The sequence below is a fragment of the Emydura macquarii genome, unplaced genomic scaffold (assembly GCF_026122565.2).
Source record: "Emydura macquarii macquarii isolate MOO-44397 ecotype Brisbane River unplaced genomic scaffold, CSIRO-AGI_Emac_v2 contig_374, whole genome shotgun sequence".
NCBI classification, from domain to species: Eukaryota; Metazoa; Chordata; order Testudines; family Chelidae; genus Emydura; species Emydura macquarii.
Window position 1 is genome coordinate 9,392,876 of NW_027130511.1, and position 18,965 is coordinate 9,411,840.

Here is an 18,965-nt window from a genome sequence, read left to right on the forward strand (position 1 = left end):
CCTATTCAGCACTTTAGCATGTAGCTAAATCCAGCTGACTCTGTAGTTACAGTCACTTCAATGGGATTTAAGCAGATGCTTATGTGCTTTGCTGAATCAGGATCCAAAGTCCATCCAGTCAATGGAGGGATTCCCTAAGGAATATCTTGGCCTAGAAAACTTACTTTTCAACATCTATGAGAAATCTCTTTGGAAACTAAATTGTTTTTATTATTTAATGCACATTTATCATTCCTATACTATTATTTTTATCACTGTAGAGCCTAGGAGCCCCAGTCATGGACCAATATCCCACTGTGCAAGGCACTGTAAAAACATGAAACCAAAAGACAGTCCCTGCCCCAAAGAGTTTAGAATCTAAGTCTAAGACAAGAGACAACAGATGAACACAGATAGATGGGGAAAGTACAAGGAAACAATAAGACAATATGGTCAGCATGGTAGTCTGTGGTCTCAGTACACCCTAATCGTAGTCAATGTTTTCATAGGCCTCATGGCAAAGGAGAGTTTTAAGCAGTGTTTTGAGGGATAATGAGTTATTTTAGTGGATGTTTACAACAAGCTTCTCTCAGGCATGAGAGACAGCATGGGAGAAAGCACAAATGTGCTTGTTTGAAAATTTAACAACTGGGCAATAGAGGCTGACTTCATGGGTTGATCGGAGGTGGGAGTAGACCTTTAGATACTGAATGAGAGATGACAGGTAGGGTAGGGATAGCTCACTAAGAGTCTTGACAATGAAGACAGGTTAGTTATGTTTGATACAATAGAGAAGAGGGAGCTGGTGAAGGAATTCAAAGAGGGGATGACATAGATAAAGTGACAGATTTGGAAAATGATATAGCAGCAGTATTCTGAAAGGATGTCAGTGGGGAAGATTGCATTTGTGATGGCCAGAAAGGATATTGCAGGAACTGAGTGTGACATTACTCAGGGTACAGTCTGGACTGATGGACAACTGTGTCCCCTCAATTCTCCAGCCTGGGGTGCTTTTTACACCGCTACACTGTGAAAGCAGCCACTCCTGCCCACACACAGCCTCCAGCATGTGAAATCACTTCCAGCTATACTATATGAGTGCTCTAGCTGGCCACTCCTGAATTATATTACAGAGCGAAACCAGCAAAATTCCCAGTCCCAGACTTGTCCCCAGAAATGTGTGTCCTGTACTGCCCAGTACCCTCCTGGACAATGCAAGCTCATAGAAAGCCTGTGATTTTATTAACCGAAAATGATATGCACAAATCTTGTTATCTCAAATGGAAGCTCCCAAACACTTCAATCCAAACACACTATCTTAGATAAAACAATAAAACAAGTTTATTAATTACAGAAAGATTTTAAGTGATTACAAATAATGAGGCATAAAAGTCTGAATTGGTTACAAAGAAATAAAAGTTAAAATGCAACTAATAGTTAACAAGCTAAAGTGAATTCAGAGCAAAGGATCTCTCTCACTACATGTTCTAGCAGTCTTACTGGCTGAATCTTTCAGCCGGGATCACTCCCCAGTCCAATGACGCTTCTTTTGTCTTTAAAGTATTGTCGATGCCATGAGTAGAGATGAAGGGACAGATGATTTGTGTCCTCTGTGCTCACTTCTTATGGTTATTTTCCTCTTTGAAAATCATCTCCAGCTGAGGCTCAGAAGTCCAAAAAAGTCTGTGGAACGTGAACTTCAGGCAGTTTCTTTGTTGACATGTAACTTTTTTGCTCATATCCTTTTTCTTGCCAAAGAATGGCCACTTAACCAGGTGATAGTCCATTTGATTTTGTGGACACCTGGCTGAGGCATCAGTTTGCCTTTTGTCTCTTAAGAAATGGTTTGTGCCTTCTTTTTTAAACTTGGAGCATGTCTCAGTAAAGTCACACAAGAATCTTATAACTTTACATACAATATTGCCACATATTTTACAAAGACAATGACTAGCAAATTATGAGTTTTCAAATGATACCTCACAAGGCATACTCTGTACAAAATTTATCATAGTCTTGTAAAAAGGGTGTACATAAAGTGTACAGACTGTCACACTGAGACAAAACGATGAGAACCTGGACAAGTTTTAGCTGTGTGGATGGACAAGAAGATCCATAACTTAGAGAAGTTATGCAGAAAAGAAAAAGTGAGTAACCTTTTTCTCTAACAGTTGTTGTTCTTTAAGATGGGTTGCATATGTCTATTATACTATTGGTGTGTGTATGTCCCATGCACCAGTGCCAGAGAGTTTTCTCTAGCAGTATCCATACGGTCAGCCCAATGAACAGCCGAGCTGCTTGTGCTCCAAAGTGAGGATAAAAAGGGCAGAGCTCTCCTGCCCTGCTCCTCCTTCAGATCCATCATACTAGAAGCTGATGATAGACTCTGATGCATTGGGGAAGGAAGGTGAGTCATGTAATGAGAATATTCAACACATCTTTAAGAGAAGGTGAGTAACCATTCTTTGTTCTTCCAGTGCTTGTCCATTACTTGCAAGTGACTCCCAAGCTGTTATCCCAGGTGGCGGGGCTCAGAGTCTCATCACTGATGGGACTCCAGGATTGCTTTCCCTACACTTGCATCTTTCCTTGATGCATTGGACAGTGAATAATGTCTGGTCAATGTATTAATGGAACACCATGTCGCTGCCCTGCAGATGTCCATAATTGGGGCATGTGCCACAAACACTGCCAAGGTCAAATGTTTTCTGGTCAACTGTGCTATGAATTTGTCAGTACGTGTGACCCCTTTGATAGTATAACACACTGAAATATGGCTGGTGATCTATTTTGAGACTCTCTGAATTGTGACTGACTGATCTTCGTTTCTTAGGCAAAACATATGCAAGAGCTGGGAAGAAGCTCATAAGGACTTTGTCGCACTGAGGAAAAAAGCCAGAGCTCAATAAATATCTAGGCAGTGGAGCCTTCACTTGAACTTGTGCATATGTGGCTTTGGAAGAAAACTGACATGTTGATTCCGATGGAAATCAGATACCAATTTCGAGAGAAATGTAGGGTGCAGTCTAAGCTGAACCTTGTCCGTGTAGAAAACTGTGTATGGCGGGTCAGTGACCAATGCACTCAGTTCTCCCACTTTCCTAGCAGAGGTAATGACCACTAAGAAAGCTACCCTTCACTGCCAGATGTAGAAGTGAACATGATATTAAAGGCTTGAAAAGAGAATCCATCAGAGCAGACAACGCTAGAAGGAGTTGGCTCTCTGACAGATGGAAAAAATCTATTTAGACCTATCTTTCAAGAATCTGATCATGATATGGTAAATAAAAAGTCTTACCATCTGTGCAAGGGTGGAATGCTGAGATGGTTGCCAGATACACCCTAATGGAGCTGATGGTTAGATCTGACTCCTTAAGGTGCAAGAGACAGTCCAGTATCATATCTTGGTTTGAGCAGGGGATGCATTATGGAGGCGAGATGGAGAAAGGCTTTAAGAACATTCTGGACTACCACTGAGTCATGTGTCTCTTCTGCATTCAACTACTGAAGTGCAGCACTTGTAGACTTGGGTACAGCACCTGGCAATGGTTCTGTGTTGTGAGGTCTCTGATTATCAGTTGCGGCAAGGGTTCCTGAGTGGACAGTTTGTGGAGGTCTGAACAGCAAGTTTGTCTTGACCAAGCTGGAGCTATAAGGATCATTTTGTTATGATCTTGCCTGAGCTTGAGAATTAACCTGGGAATCAGAAGTGCTGATAGGTATGCATACAGCAGACCCCTGTCTCATGGAAACAAAAGCATCTGACATTGATCTGGGGCTGTGACCTGCCTTGGAATAGAACCAGGGGACACTTTCTGTTCTGCTAAGTCACAAACAGATCCACCAACAGAAAAACCCCTGTGTGGAACGCCCAACCTACAATGGTCGTGTTGAGAGACCTTTTGTGGTAAACTGAAGGATCTGCTCAGATGATCCACCAGGCCATTTTGAACTCCCAGCAAGCAAGATGCCCTGATAGTGACTGAGCTCCAAATGCACGTGTTCCACAACTTTACCGTTTCATGATTGTTATGTCCCCACCCCCCTTCGCTTGTTCACATAAAACACTGCTGTGGTATTGTTGGTGAGTACTTGGACAGTTTTGCTCTGAGCGTGAGGCAGGAAGTACTGATATTCATGGAATTTTGCATGCAACTTGAGTACATTTATGTGTAACCTGGCCTTGTGTCCTTAGGCCTGACAGATGCCCAGATCTGCTCCAAGCCTATGGCTGAAGCATCTGTTACCAAAGTCACAGAAGGGACAGGAGGAGAGAAGGGGACTTCCCTGCACATGTTGTGTCTTGGCTCATCCACTAAGTCAGAGATGACAATACCCTGTCAGGAATGCATACCAGCTTATCTAGATGGTGGATCTAAGGATGATAAACCAACCTGAGCCATACCTGCAATGCTCTGAGGGGCAGACTGGCATGAGGGGTCACATATGTACATGGAGCAATATGACCTAAGAGCCTGAGGAAATTCCTTACAGTGGTCACAGGACGGTCCTTGAGGGATGCACAGAGGTCCCATATAGTCTGAAATCTGGAAATAGGCAGAAACGCCTCAGCAGAGGTCAAATCCAATGAAGTCTACCTTTGCAAAGACAATAATATCAGCTTTTCTTTGTTTAATTTCAGACCAAGGATGCTGAACAGACAGAGTTTGATGGATCACAACCTGCACCTGGCAGCTGAAGTGTCCAAGTTGTCTAGGTAAGGATAACAGGGATGTCTCTTCTATGAGTAGTCTGCCACTACTGCCATGTGGTTGGTAAAGACTCTTGTTGCTAATGATAGGTCAAAGAGTAGGACAGTGAACTGGTAACAGCCATCTCCTATGGCAACCTCAGAAACTTCCTGTGGTCAGGATGGATCTCCACAAGGAAGCAGGCATCCTGTAAGCTGACGGAAGCATATCAGTCGCCCAGATCTATGGAAGGGATAATCACAGCCTGGGATGCCATATAGGACCTTATCTTCCTGATGTATTTGTTGGGGTTTCAAAGGTCTAGGATGGGTCTGAGATCTCTCTGGATTTGCGGTATTAGAAAACAACAGGAATAAAAATCCTGCCCTGATATAGAAGGGGCAACTCTTCTGTAACTCCCAAACAATGTAGGGTCAGTGCTTCTTGTCTTAGCATAGATTCATGAGAGGATTCCTGAAGAGGAACGAGGTAACTGGGAGAGAGGGGGCAGACAGAAAAAAAATGAAAGGTATATCATGATTCCACCATGCTTAGCACCTGTTTATCTGAGGTGATAGACTACCATGCATGTAGGAAACAGGTTAACCTGTCCTGGAAAGGTGGGGAAGGGCCAGTGAGATCCATATATGCTGTCCATAACACAAGAGTCAAATTGTCTGCTGTAAGGCTTGGAGATGCAGAGATGAAGAGATTGAAGAAGTAGAAGGCATCGGTCATCTCCTCTGGGACCTTTGCCTTCCCTTACATTGGTCAGCCTGACAGAAGGAGTAATACTGAAGTTACAGCCTGACACAGAAGGAGTAAATACTCAAAAAACATTGAGGATGATATTTTGTCCCCTGCATTAATGGAATATAGAGGATCAAGGATTTCAAAACCACTTGTGAGTTCTTTAGTGTGTGCAACACTTCATTTATATTAGATGAGAACAATGCACATTCCTTGAAGAGGAGTTCTCCATTATCTGTGGCACCTGTACAGGAATCCCAAGGACTGCAACCAGGAAGAACATAACCCTGGCTGTGGAATCCGCCACATCCAAAGAAGCCTGAAGAGCTGACTGAGAGACAAGGAGGTCATCAGCAATGAGAAATTGTTCTTTGGAATGATCCAGCAGGTTGCTCACAAACAGCCACTAGTAATGAGCCACATGTAGGATGTAAATAAAAAACTGTTCAAACCCCTGGGCTGGAATATGTTATTTACATTCCATTCATTTGGCCATGGGTGGAATGGAGGAAAGGGTTTTCCAGAGTGGTTTAGCCAGCTTCATAATGGCCTCGTTGAGAGGCAGGACTACCTTTAAGCCCACAGTGGGATGGAAAATGTCAATCAGCTTGTGGGTATTCTCTTCCACTAGTTTTACTTGAATCTCCAGAAAAACTGCCATTCTTCTGAGGAGCACCTGATAAGTCTTAAAGTCATCTGGTACCAAAGATAATGTCTGTGTACCAGAGTCTTGTCAGGTAATGAGAATGCCTGAAGGACAGGCAAAGGAGGTTGTCCCCAAGGCTGCTCCTGTGGTATCAGGGCAGTCTGTGGTGCTGAAGCAGGTTCAGGCAAGTCTTGAGCTTGAGAGTCCAAAGGCTGATCAATATTGACCATCACAGGTCTCTCACTACTGGCAGGAGAATGATATCTCCTGGTGGACCTACTCATATGTGGTACTGGCAAAATAGATATGGATGCTGGAGGGATCCCCCAGGGCATCCAATAGGGTCACTAAGGGGGATGGTATGGTCCCAACCATACTTGGCCCTTGGTATCCGATGAAGAATCAGAGTGTTCCAACAGCCAGGGTGGTGTGGTACCAGATGGGGCCCTCAGTGACAGAGATCTGTATCTGTATCAGGGACGTGGTACCAGGGGAACATGGATGGCTTCCTAGCTTCCAGTAACATGTGGCACGGAGGATCCAGTATCAGTCCAGAATAGATGGAGGGAGGCAGTCTGAAGCCTGAAGCTGGTAGCCCCAAATTAGAGCACACCAATATCGATGGTCTTGGCAGCTGTGCCAATGCTGGACAATGGACTTTGTCCTGAAGCAATGGTGACAGTGGTAACGACAAAGTCCCTGGCTGTGGCCTAAGCCTCTAGTGTAATCAGTACAGATATGGGCTGTTGTCCCACAGTGAGCAGAAATGTCTGGTCCACTGCAGCTGGAGAGGTAGCTGGTCTCGATGGTGCCTGGGAAGGCACCAGCATCAATGGTTCAGATCTTCTTATATGAGCCAGTACCAGGAAGCAGCAAGCCAAAGGGCAGACTCCACCACTAGTACCAGAACAATCATCTTCTTGTGTTTCTGAGGCCATAACTGCTCTGAAGTCTTGGGCTTCAAAGAAGACAACTCTGGAGACAAGAATCTCCTAGAGCGCCAGTCTGTTGGCATAGCTGTTGGAGCACTTTGGAAAGGAGTCATCAAAGAACCACCTTTGGACAACTGAAGATGTTGCAACACCGGTCTAAAGGCAGCCTCCATGAGGATGTAATGAAGATGCTCCTTTTTCTGCTTCTCTGTCCTGGTCTTGAAACCACAACAAATAAAGCACTTATCTCTAACATGACCCTTGCCTAAGCACTTGAGACAATGCAAATGAGGGTCCCTGACAGGCATAGACTTTCTGAAGCCTGAGCAAGGTTAAAAATCTGGGGACCTTGGCACAGGCTCCCCTGGTTACAAACAGGGACTGGACACCCTGCTGATGAGAAAAAACAATCAAGAACTAAAATTTTTTAAATGAAATAAAGATTTTTAAAAGCATCAAGTAACTAAAAGGAGTACCACAGATATTACAGAGTAGACTAAAAGTTTTTGTTAATAGAGAACATAAATGCTCTGACCACTGACCACGAATGGTAAGAAGGAACTACAGGAGCAGCGGATTGGCTCCACACTTTATATCCTCACTTCATAGCATAAGGAGCTCAGCTGTGAGAGGAGCTGCCCCTAGGCATATCACTACGAAAAACTCTCCAGCACTGGTGTGTGGGACATGCACACACCTACAATGTAATCAACATATCTGCAAGTTTTTGAAGACGAATATGAAAGAATTAGACTTAGCCTGGATGTGAGGACCTTGAGAGAGGCTGGACTCAAAGATGACACCCAAATTACAGGCTTGAATGACAGGCAGAATGGTGGTGTTGTCCACTGTGATCAAGAAAAGAGGTAATGGGAGCAGCTTGTGGGGGAAGATTAAGAGCTCCATTTTAGCCATGTTGAGCATGAGCAGGTGGCTAGATATCCTCAGGGAGATGTCAGTGAGACAGGCTGAGATTTTAGTTTGGATAGACAGAGACAGGTCTGGAGTAGAGAGGGAGATCTGTGAGTCACCTGCATAGAGATAGTAGTTTAATTTGTGTTTGCAGATGAGATGTTACTATATTATTTTTAAATTCTATTATAATAAATAATAATTGAAGACTATATTTTACCTTGCTTGAGCATTGCTGGGGTCTTCCTTAATCACAGCTGTAAAATCCTGAAGAGCAACAGTCCAAATTGATTTCTCAAAGAAATGCATTCCATGTTTCATAAGTGCATCTGTTCTTTTTGGGTTATATTGAAAACACTATATTGAAAAAGTTAAGCAGCACATAGTATTTTCATAATTATTATACTTTTTATCAATTAAAAATCTGAAGTGAAAAGGCATCAAAGAATATATTCTGTTTTATAAAAAAGTATAAACTATCTTCTACTCTTTTTAAAAATTTCCTTGTTCTTTAATTTCCTTTGCCAGTCTTTTCCCTTCAGCTGTAAAAGTGGAACACATAACCAATTAAGCAACTTTATAAACTGACTCTTAAATTTAGGTTTGCGTCACTCTCCAGGATGAATTACAGAAATTATGGATTAACTCCATCTCACTGATTTATTTATTTAAAAGTTTCTGAAAGCTATAGCCAGATAAATCCACATATTTGTAATTCAGCAACGTTACTATATTATTGTTGCACTACAAAAAGGAAAACCTACTTTGGCATAATCATCCATTGCCAATAATAATTCATCTTCCTCTTCCAACAACTCAGCTCTCCTGAAATAAATATCATCTGTAGGGTTGCATTTCACTGCTGAAGTGAGGTTTATAATTGCCAATGCATTATTGCCTTGATTTCTGTAAATTTCAGCTTTTGACAGATATGCCTCTAAAACCAATAAAATATAAAAGACAATATTTAGCAGCACAAAATATTGAAAGTTCATCTGCCAATGGCAGAAAAATAATACAAGCATGAAAGTAAAGCATGACCAATTATTTTTCACTCTGGGTGATACACCACAAAGGTTCTGTATCTTCAGCTCAGTGCTCAGCCCTCTAACCCCCACAGCTGATTGATAGCTTTTGTAAGATTTCTCTATTATTGAGAGTTTTTGCAAACTCAGATTAACGTAAAGCACTTCACAGTGGTCCAAATGTTCAAAGCCATTTTAGACTGAGTAAAATAACCAAACAGGCCTATTTTGCAAGTTTCTTGACAACATTGTAATCTGTAGATTGAGCAAAGAGATCAAATAAAAAACCCTGGGCATGCACAAAAAACTTCCAGCAACTTCAAAACTACAACACCAATTTATTTCAAAGGTAGTATGTTATTTGGCTCTCCTTGGGATGTATTGCTCAAAACAAAGCAAGTTTGAGCAAAATAATATCAGCCACAAGTTAGTTATGTTTGTGTAAAATTCCTGATTAAAACTTATGGCAGAGTGTTTACACACATATGCACACCTCAAAACATTGAACAGATTTTACTGGAACTTTCCAAAAACAATTTGCTTCAGGCACAGATCAAGCATGGAAAACTGCAATCCAAAATAAATGTCTGCTTAGAGCAGCTAAAAACAGGAGTTAATAATGAAAATTACATTTTGACCTTAATTGCAATGTTAGCTATTGATCCCACTACCATGCTTGTAATGAAAAAAGAACCATAAAGGGAAAATGTGAACAACAAATAGAATCTGGTTTTATTTAAAAATAATTTTAAAGGTTTTTAAAGTATACATTAGAAGATGGTTGCAAAGACAGGACTCAAAAGCTGGGAAATGCCAGTTTACTGTTGCCTCTACATCCTTTATTTTGACTCTTCATGCTTTCAACCTGTGTATTAAGTGAAGCAGGAGAGCTTTGGGAGGGAAAAAAGGTACATGATCCCATAATTAAAGTTTGTATTATCATGCATACGTACCGGGGATAAAATTAAGAGTGCATGGACAACTGTAAATTTGTTATTTCCTAACTTTCAAGTGCAACCTAAGCAAAGTTCTTTTCATTCAAGTTTTATTGTATGCAATCCCCTAGGTCTCTGTTTGTTTTAATGAAAGACAAAAAATTACAACCATCTCATCATCAGTATGTTTGAACCCTATATCATCCGTACCAGACAGCACAGACTTTTACCATTTGCACTACAAGAATCGCATTAGCCAGTGACAGAAGAAGGCTGCTATTACAGTTGGGGGGGAGGGAATAGGCCATGTGACAATTGTTTATGTATTCAAATAAAACATTTAGTTATTGTTTTACAAATACTAATTTTGGCCCCAATCTTTCAAAGACTTATATCTGCACAAAATTTTACAAACTACAAGTAATCCTATTGAAGTAATGGGACTACTCACAATGCATAAAGTTAAGCATGTCTATACGACTTTGTGGTACTGAGGCCTCATACAACTAAAGAAACAGCATATGTGAGAAAAAATTGTTTTTTTTTAAAAATCAGTCTTATTTCAATATATACTTGCCTGCATTATTTTTGTTCCATTTAATTATAAAATTCAGGTCATCCAAGGCAGCTTGATTTTTTTCTTGAAAAAGGTAAATCAAATGCCTGTGCCAATAAGCATTAAGTAGCAGTGGTTCTAAACTTATAGCCTACAAAAGAAAATGAGAAACAAATAATAATAATAATTTATTATTTAGTTTGTGGTAAGAGTTTCTTAAATGTGCTAGGAGGACTCTGAATACAAAAGATGTCAAAATACCCTGCCCTGAAGAATATAGAGTTCTATGCATTTGAAATACAGATATTAGGCAAATAAACCATGAGTTCCCAATATTGCAAACACTTATGTGTGTGCATGTGAGTAGCCCTACTGAAGTCACTCATGTTTCAAACTAAGTACGTGTTTAAGTGTATGCACAATTGTCCTGAATTTCAGAAATATTCAGTGTGAAATATAGATTAGTCTAGAAATCATCATGGTTTAACACAAAAAGGTATCTTGTACATTTCTGACCTGTCTGACAGTGATAAATAATTGGCATTTCACAGTTTATATGAAAATGTCAGAGTTAGCCATATGTGAACTGTGTTTTTGTTATTGCTATGAAAAACATTATTGATTCTTTAACAGAAAGCACTTGACTATGATCTTACCACATTAATGAGATCTCACCAAGCAAAAAATGTCTTATGCATTTTATTCATGGTGCTCATAATACTCATCTAACGTAAGCACAGAGAAAATTTACATGAGTATACCTATCTGCCACTGGTCTGCTAGTCTGGATTTGTTAATCTTCCAGACACACTGAAAGGCTCACCTGTTTTCTAAAGCTTGAAGGATGATAAAGGTAGGGAAATAAAAGGATAAACTGAGTGTCCTGTGAATGCGATAGGTTTTCTGGTCAGGTAACTTTAGACAGTTTAGATGATATCTAGAGATTATAGGTGATACTGTGTATTGTAATGTACTGTAAAGACTCAGCATGTAGCAGGTACCTATACTATTTTATAAATCAAAATAAATTAAACAAATACAGACTTTGCACTTATGTATCACTTTACATGGAAAATCTGTGGGAAAAGATCTAGTTTTTTAATTATAAAACATCAGCAGTTAAATTTAAAGTTAAAATGTTTTATAAATGTTTACTGGATTCTGGAGACAATAAATAAATGGAGTCCAGAACAGGCACATTTTTGGTGGAAGCATCAAAACCAGGAGAAGAGATTTGTACCCACATGCTTTGGGTCTATGCATAATGAGAACAGGTGATATGAAAGATAGGCAATATTGATGTGGACTTTATAGTTATTGCACCTATCTAAAATAAACACTTTTACTGATCTGAAGACTATTTCATCAAGAAATGTCCTGGTGACAGGCACATTACAAATACCTAAAATAGAATAGTAAATTGAAGGAGCAAGCAGATACAATTTGGATTAATAATGAAGAATAAGATCTCTCAACAAAAACAGACCGGAGGGTAAATCTTTCTCAACTGTACATCTTGACAGCAGGACAGCACAGATGATTAAAGTATATGTATAAACAATGTATAGACTGTATTGAGAGGGCTAGGATTAATTATCATCATCATCATCATCAGGATTTAACATTATATTACAATAGTGCCTGGATCTCAACATGTACAAAGTAAAAGACAAGTATGCAAATATGAAGAACAAAGCTATTGACTGTAAGTGAATATTTTTGCTTTAAATACACCTTCTACCTTCAAGTCATGTACTTTAGATTTTATCTTTTTATTTTTGCTGTTTATAATTTATTTTAATCCTCTTTTTATTATGTTTGGTTTAGATCTGTGTGGAGGTGAAGATTTTCTCTATTAAGGGGTACCCTCTAAATTACTTGTAGACTTAAGAGAGTTCAGAAAACAAACATACCAAATACTAGTGTAAATTTATAAATATGAATTATTGTAATAACATTTATTTTAATAATGCATAATAAATATACTACACTTCAAAATATAAAGGTTTGATCTTCACCTGTGCCCAGAGTAGTGCTTGGAGCAGCTGGGAACAAAAAACACTGCCAACTTTCTACATTCTCCCTCCCCTGCCAGTGACCAATTCAGAACTTCTCTAGCTTGATACAGCTATTACAGACTCTAAAGAAACTTTATGGTGCTAGAGCACAACCAATTATGGCCAGGCATTTCCATACCCCCAATATGCACCTGGGACCATCCCATTCTGTGAGAAAGTCAAGAGAAGGTGGCATAGAGCTGGTTTTCTACCAGCCCTGGGAGAACTCAAGTGTCCAGCAAGGTAACAAAAAATCTAGTCCTTTGCAACAGACCAACTTTGTATTAAACTTACTTTTTCCAAATCATCCATGGCTGACTTTAACTTGCCTAATTTCCTGTTTATTGCTCCACGTCTACAATAGTGAAATGGTGATGAATTTCCTTCCTTTTCAATTAACAGTGTTAGTCTATTGATTTCAGTTTTCAAATCTTCAATATCAGCAGTATCTTCTACCCAAACAGGATTCGCTGAGTCAATTAGTTCTATTTCTAGATCTGGTTTTCTTTGTTCTGCAGAGTCCACCTTCTTAGTGTCTGGTAGTACTTTAGCATCCTTTTCCTCAGTAGAAGCCCTACTAGGAGGGAAAGCCTCATCAAACCAGCTATTCCAGATTCCTCTGACCCACTCACGAACATCAAGGTTTTTTGGAATTCCATTTTTACTTTCTGCAAATTTCTTAAAATCTAACAAACAAGGGAGACTGGGACTTCGATAATGTCGGACTGCCGGAGATACTCTGATACTGAATTTATTCTCTATATGCAGTCTTCCAAGGGATACAGAGCTGAATCAGGGGGAAAAATGCTGAAGTTAACTACAGATTCTTAGATATATTGATAATACAGAGAATTTGGCAATCAATAACTATTCAATTAACCACTTAACTAATTTAATTAATAACTGTAATATTTTTGACCTAAGAGCCATTTATCACAATAAAATTACAAATTAGTCACAAATGAGCACAGGTATGCTAAATGATATACACACCAAAATAATTCAGTACCTGCTCCTCAGTTCCAAGTACATCTCCTCAGAAAGTTCTCAGTAGAGATATATATATGAGGACAAAGACCTGACAAAGGGACCAAATTCAAGAGCTGCATAATAACCTACAAGATTAGATTAAATAGATGGATGACAGATGCTAATGGGATTCTGAAGAGGCCAGTGAATGTACATCTAAGTGCATCATTCAGATTGTAATGCATGGACCATGCTATTTTCCTAGGGACAAAGCCAAAATCAAGCCTAGAATAATAATTTCTTTGTAGTCAGTAGATAGCCTCTGAGTTGGGAGCCTCAACAACATTCAACATCAAAATCTGCTCTGACTGTGTCAGATTTAATACTTATTTCAAGCCACTCAACACCAATGAAATATAGAAATCTTTATCTGTAGCTGTAACATTATCTCTGTCACCAAAATACAGAGTGCTAAAATGGAACATAGGGATAACATTCTACATTTATCCAGACTCTCATTTTAAAAGTCCAAATTAAAAAAAACTAAATTTATACAAAACTACTTAAATGTAGTAGGGTAAAGGACATGCAGCACACCATATAGAAGTGGAAAGTCCTTATTCTCAGCAAAAGTGCTATGAAAACTTCCATCGCAACAAAAAGCAGAGAGGACCTCTGTTTATAAGGTTACCTTGAAAACATATCGCCACGTCAATGTACCATCACAGTAAATCACACTGTACTCAATTTTGCTAATTTAGAAAAATCAAAGAGTTAAACTTGAGGAAAAAAGAAACACTAAAACTTGTAACAGCCTATGAAAGATCGCTAAAGAGAAAAATTATTAGCTGGGAGAAGAGACTGAACTGAAGAGCCAGCATTGAGCACCCATTGATATACAATGTGTGCACACTTTTCATCAATCAGTGCAAAAGCAGGTAGTGTATATTTTTTCAGTAGCTCCCAAGCCCACACACACACAACTTAATCCAAAAGTTAAGATATATGAGCAGATTTAAGAACTAATTTGTTGTCCATTTCATATTCTAATACAGAACTGTTAAGTAAAAGTATTAACATTCTTTTACTGCATCTGTGGCTTTTTAAATCCCTGATTACCTCCTAAAGTCATGTCTCTTCTATATCCTATATAAGATAAATAAAAATAAGCAATGAGAATTAATATATTTAGAGTGATACATGAAATCTGCAGGGTAAAAAGAGAACCCCTTCCCTTGGATGTAAACTGTGCAACTCACAGAACACAAGAGGTTAATCCAGCCAACGATTTCAATCTCCTCTAAACTCAGGATTTCTTTCTATTCTTTCAAAAGAAACAAATCTCAGTTTAGACTGTGCTGTTATAACAACTAGATTAAGCTTTTGGCCACACTACTTTTCAAATTTCAGTGGCTACTGTTGTTCTATAAATAAGTTAATTATTTAATAAAAGTATACGATTCCCTTTTTAAGCACAACTGTACATAATTCCTAAGTTTCAGAGTAACACTTCACATTCAAAAAAGATTAAATACAAAGATAAAAAATATGACCATAAATTTAAATACATTCTTTACAAAAGCAGTATGCATTAATTAAAGAAAACCTTTTAAGAATCTTCGAGGGTTGTCTTAGTTCCTTAGCCACAGCTTCTAGTTTTCCAGGATCTATCATTTTCTTTGATTTCTTTGTTTTCTTTCTTTTTGGGAAAATAATGTACTTAATCCCAGCTTTTCGAGCTTTCTCAGCAAGAACAATGTCATCATCACTATCCTCTTGTCTGGTCAAAAAAGGTGTTTTTTCCATTGGTATGTCTACCAGTGTTGGTAGAGGCTCATCACAGCTTTTAGTCAATAGATGCTTAGTAGGGGAGCTTTTCTCAATCTCTGTCCCAACCTCTGGTTCACATATCTGTTGCTTCATAACCTTCAACTCTTTCACGCTGGTTTTGAAATTAGCAGAAAACTTTACCACTGTTTTGTCTTTGAAAGCAGACATATCTGGTGCAGAGACTGATCTTTTAATAAAACTTATCTGGTTAGAAAAAAGAAAGCTGGATTTATTTGATGTTCATTTGAAAACAAGATTTATGTATTACATTTACACAAATTTAGTGGACTGGATTTTAGTATTTAATTTTAAAATAATGTAAAAGATACATACATTCATAGAGGCTATACTATTCAAAAACATTTAAAAATAGTATTTAACTTAAAGAAACAACTATATTATATCTATATTTGTCAACAAGTTTTTCAAAGTATATAAGACTATGCAGTAATACAACATTATTTGAAGCTGACAGACGAGGTTAAGCTTAACAGCAAAGTACTACAAAGAACCAGAGAGGAAGATGGAGCACTCATATCTTTTATTCAAGTTTCATTTTATTCAAACCTAGAGATTTATACCAATGGAGCTTCCATTCATAGACACGTACATTGATACAGGCATGGAATCAGAAGGAAGGACTACTGACAGACTGTTTATCCTAGACATGTGGAAAGAGAGGGGAGAGTGATGTGGTTTAATTAGGCTGCAAATTTATTACTTATCTGAGAACTACTTTCGATAATTTGTACAATGTAGATCATGATTCCTTCCTTAATGATTTCTGCCAGGTGAAGCTCTATCAGCAACCCTATCCCTCCACAGCTAATCTCAGTCCATTGCTGTGACCCCCACTGCCATCCCTTGTATGAGGATTAATGGGCTAAGAAAAGTGGGTTGTCTCTTAACTACCAGAAACTGGGAGTCCCAACCCCATTCCCCAGCTACTTTAGGGGATATGTTTGTAAAAGATATGGCAACTTTCTGCACTAGCCTCGAAAACTTTACTGAATCAAGTGTAAGTATCTTTGGAGCCCACTGTATTAATTCAAAGTTTATGTATTACTGTGGGTCTGAATTACCAAAAGACTATACTGAACAGTGCAGCAGACAAAAATAGTCTATTGGGACAATATGTATGAAGTGGATTTTCTGATAAGTATATAGTGGGAGATGAATGCAAATTCCCCACCTCCACTTAAGCAAAAACCCAGCCTTTGGAAGCTACATCCTGAGGAATGGATTTTTGTCTAATCACCTATTACATGAGGCCAAGATCAAAAGCCCAAGCTATATCAAGGAAAGACTGAACTATTCGTAGTTGTTTTCATTCTGAGCCAAGGCTGCTATAAACTTGTAACCACAGAAAAACAACTTTGTGAGTTTTGAAGGACTGGCTCCTACCAGAGCCCTTGTTGTAGTTGGGGGTGATCTCTGGTAAGCGTATTAGCACATAGGTTCTTTTAATATGTTTTCTCTGTAATGCTTTACCTTTAAGATTAAATATGTTTGCTTGGAAAGGGCTGTATGGTAATTTATAACTGGCTGGCAATTACAGCTGTTCATAACTTCTGGAAAGAAATCTAAGCACAGACACTGGTGTGTTAAAGGCAATCTGGCTTGCTGGGGAGATCATAGTGTAAGCAGGGAATTGTGCAGCCTGGAAAAACCCCTGGCAGGAGGGAAAGAGAGATGAATCTCTACCCAAGACAGGTAATGGTTGAGGAGCCAAGAGACCTCCAGGGACCAAGGTGGGGAAATACAGGTTCAGTCGCCCTGAACTGTGACAGCCTTCCCCTAAATCCAGTTCTGATTTATCAGGAAACTAGATGCTCTTTGAGATGAGTACCTGCACTGGACACCTTATACCTGCTGAGTTGTAACAACTTGAACCATACCTCCTGGCCTACCCTACTAGGTCTTTGAGTTGCTATGAAGAAGATGAAAAAAACCACCCCACTCTGGCAACTCTGAGAAATCCCTTTCCTGTCCTCAAAAAGGTGAAGAGTACAATGCCCACAGATGACCAAAAACCCAGTCCTTTGCTAATCCTAGGGATAGGAGAATGGGGAGCTGCTAACTGGTCATGAGAGATGGCTCAAACTGGAAGAACAAGGTTTATATACCCTCCCCTAGATGTACAAAGGACAATCGTTTACCTTAACCTGGCCTGCCCACCATCTCAGGTGATGCCTTCTTCCCCCACCCAAATTCTGGGGAGAAGGGACCCTTAAAGGAACTAATATCCTTTCTTCCCCACCAGTCCAGACAAAGGCTCCCCACCTTGAGGTTTCAGGGATTCCTATTTGTGCTATGGGGAATCAGACTCAAAGTTTGAGGGGAACTGTACAATGTGATACTTTGTGTGCCCAGAAACACCATCACCTGATTAAACCAAGGGATATAGAATGGCTGTTACACGCTGGTGTTTAAACTGAATAATTATAAATCAACTATAATTTGCAATAATAAAAGTATTGCTTTGCCATAAGATTTTACATTGCTAATTCCAATTCGATGGTCTATTTTAAAAATGTACACAGCCCTGCCATGCAGACTGCTCTGGGGCCAGGTACCCTAGATTTCCAGAGTCAGCAGCTCAAGGGCAGCCCTGCTATGTCCAAGCTTCACAGGCTTCAAGGCTTCCTGCTGTGTAACTGGGAGCCTGGAAGTCCTGGAAACCAAGTGGGGCTCTCAGAACTTCCAGGTATCCCAGCTCCACAGCAGGGAGCCTGGAAGCCCTGACTCTAACTGGGGCTCAGTTCCTAGTTCTATGGCTGAAAGCCCTGAGAACCCCAATGTTATGGGCAGGTCATGGGCAGCCAGACCCAGTAGTCAGAGCTAGACTCCATAGTCACAAGACAGGAGTGAAGAGTCAGCTGAGTCAGGGTACCAGGAGGTAAGAAGCTGGAGACAAACTGGAGATCAGAACCACAAGTCAGGAACCGGAGTCAGAGTGGGTCAGGATACCAGAGTGTCGGAGGCAGTAGCCAAACCAGAAGTCAATAACCACAAGTCAGATGACAGGAATCAAGCCAGGTCAGGATGGCAGAAAATCAAGCTGGGGTAGGGGGAAGCACAAGGCACACAGTCCAAAGCAGGGTGAAAGCCCAATTATTCAGACAGCTTCCTGTCCCTGCTGCTGACTTAAATAGGATCAGCAGGCCAATCAGCTCCCTTGGGACTCTGCAAGCTGGACCTCAGGGGTGGAGCCTCACACTGGGCTGGACTTTGTGGGTCCCAGGTAAGCAATTGTCAGTAGGCTGAGGCTGGTAGGTGGAGAGTGGAGGTCATGATATCACCCTTCCTAGGGGTGCCCTCCAGGTGACATGGATCCAGGTTTCTCAAGGTGGCTCCTATGGTATGCCTGAACTAGGGTGTGAGTGTGAATGTTTTCAGCTGTCTCTGAAGTGCATTCTTCTGAGCCATAATCTTCTCAGTCAATTAGGTACCATAATTTGCCCCACTTGATCTTACAGTTGAGGACTTCATGAACAATGTATTCCTCCTGACTTTCCCGTACTTTCACTAGTGGGGGCAGTGATCGGGCTTTATGTAGAAAAGTGTTCTCAGTGTATGGTTTTAGCTGTGAGACATAGAATATGGGTGGACTCTAAGGTATCGAGGGAGCTGGAGCTCAAAGGTGATCTCATTGATGTGTTACCAAATCCGGTATGGGCCAAGGA

At 39.9% G+C, this 18,965-nt stretch overlaps 1 protein-coding gene across 1 annotated transcript in view; it reads right to left on the reverse strand.

Annotated features, from left to right (window-relative positions):
• TTC6 (tetratricopeptide repeat domain 6) overlaps positions 1-18,965 on the reverse strand; it is a 119,651-nt gene that overhangs the window by 46,575 nt on the left and 54,111 nt on the right. The window contains exons 11-15 of the mRNA XM_067532243.1: positions 15,018-15,483; positions 12,775-13,205; positions 10,445-10,574; positions 8,672-8,844; positions 8,128-8,264 (exon numbers count right to left, since the gene is read on the reverse strand). Coding sequence (XP_067388344.1) covers positions 8,128-8,264; positions 8,672-8,844; positions 10,445-10,574; positions 12,775-13,205; positions 15,018-15,483 — 1,337 coding nt within the window. The remainder of the gene's footprint in view (positions 1-8,127; positions 8,265-8,671; positions 8,845-10,444; positions 10,575-12,774; positions 13,206-15,017; positions 15,484-18,965) is intronic.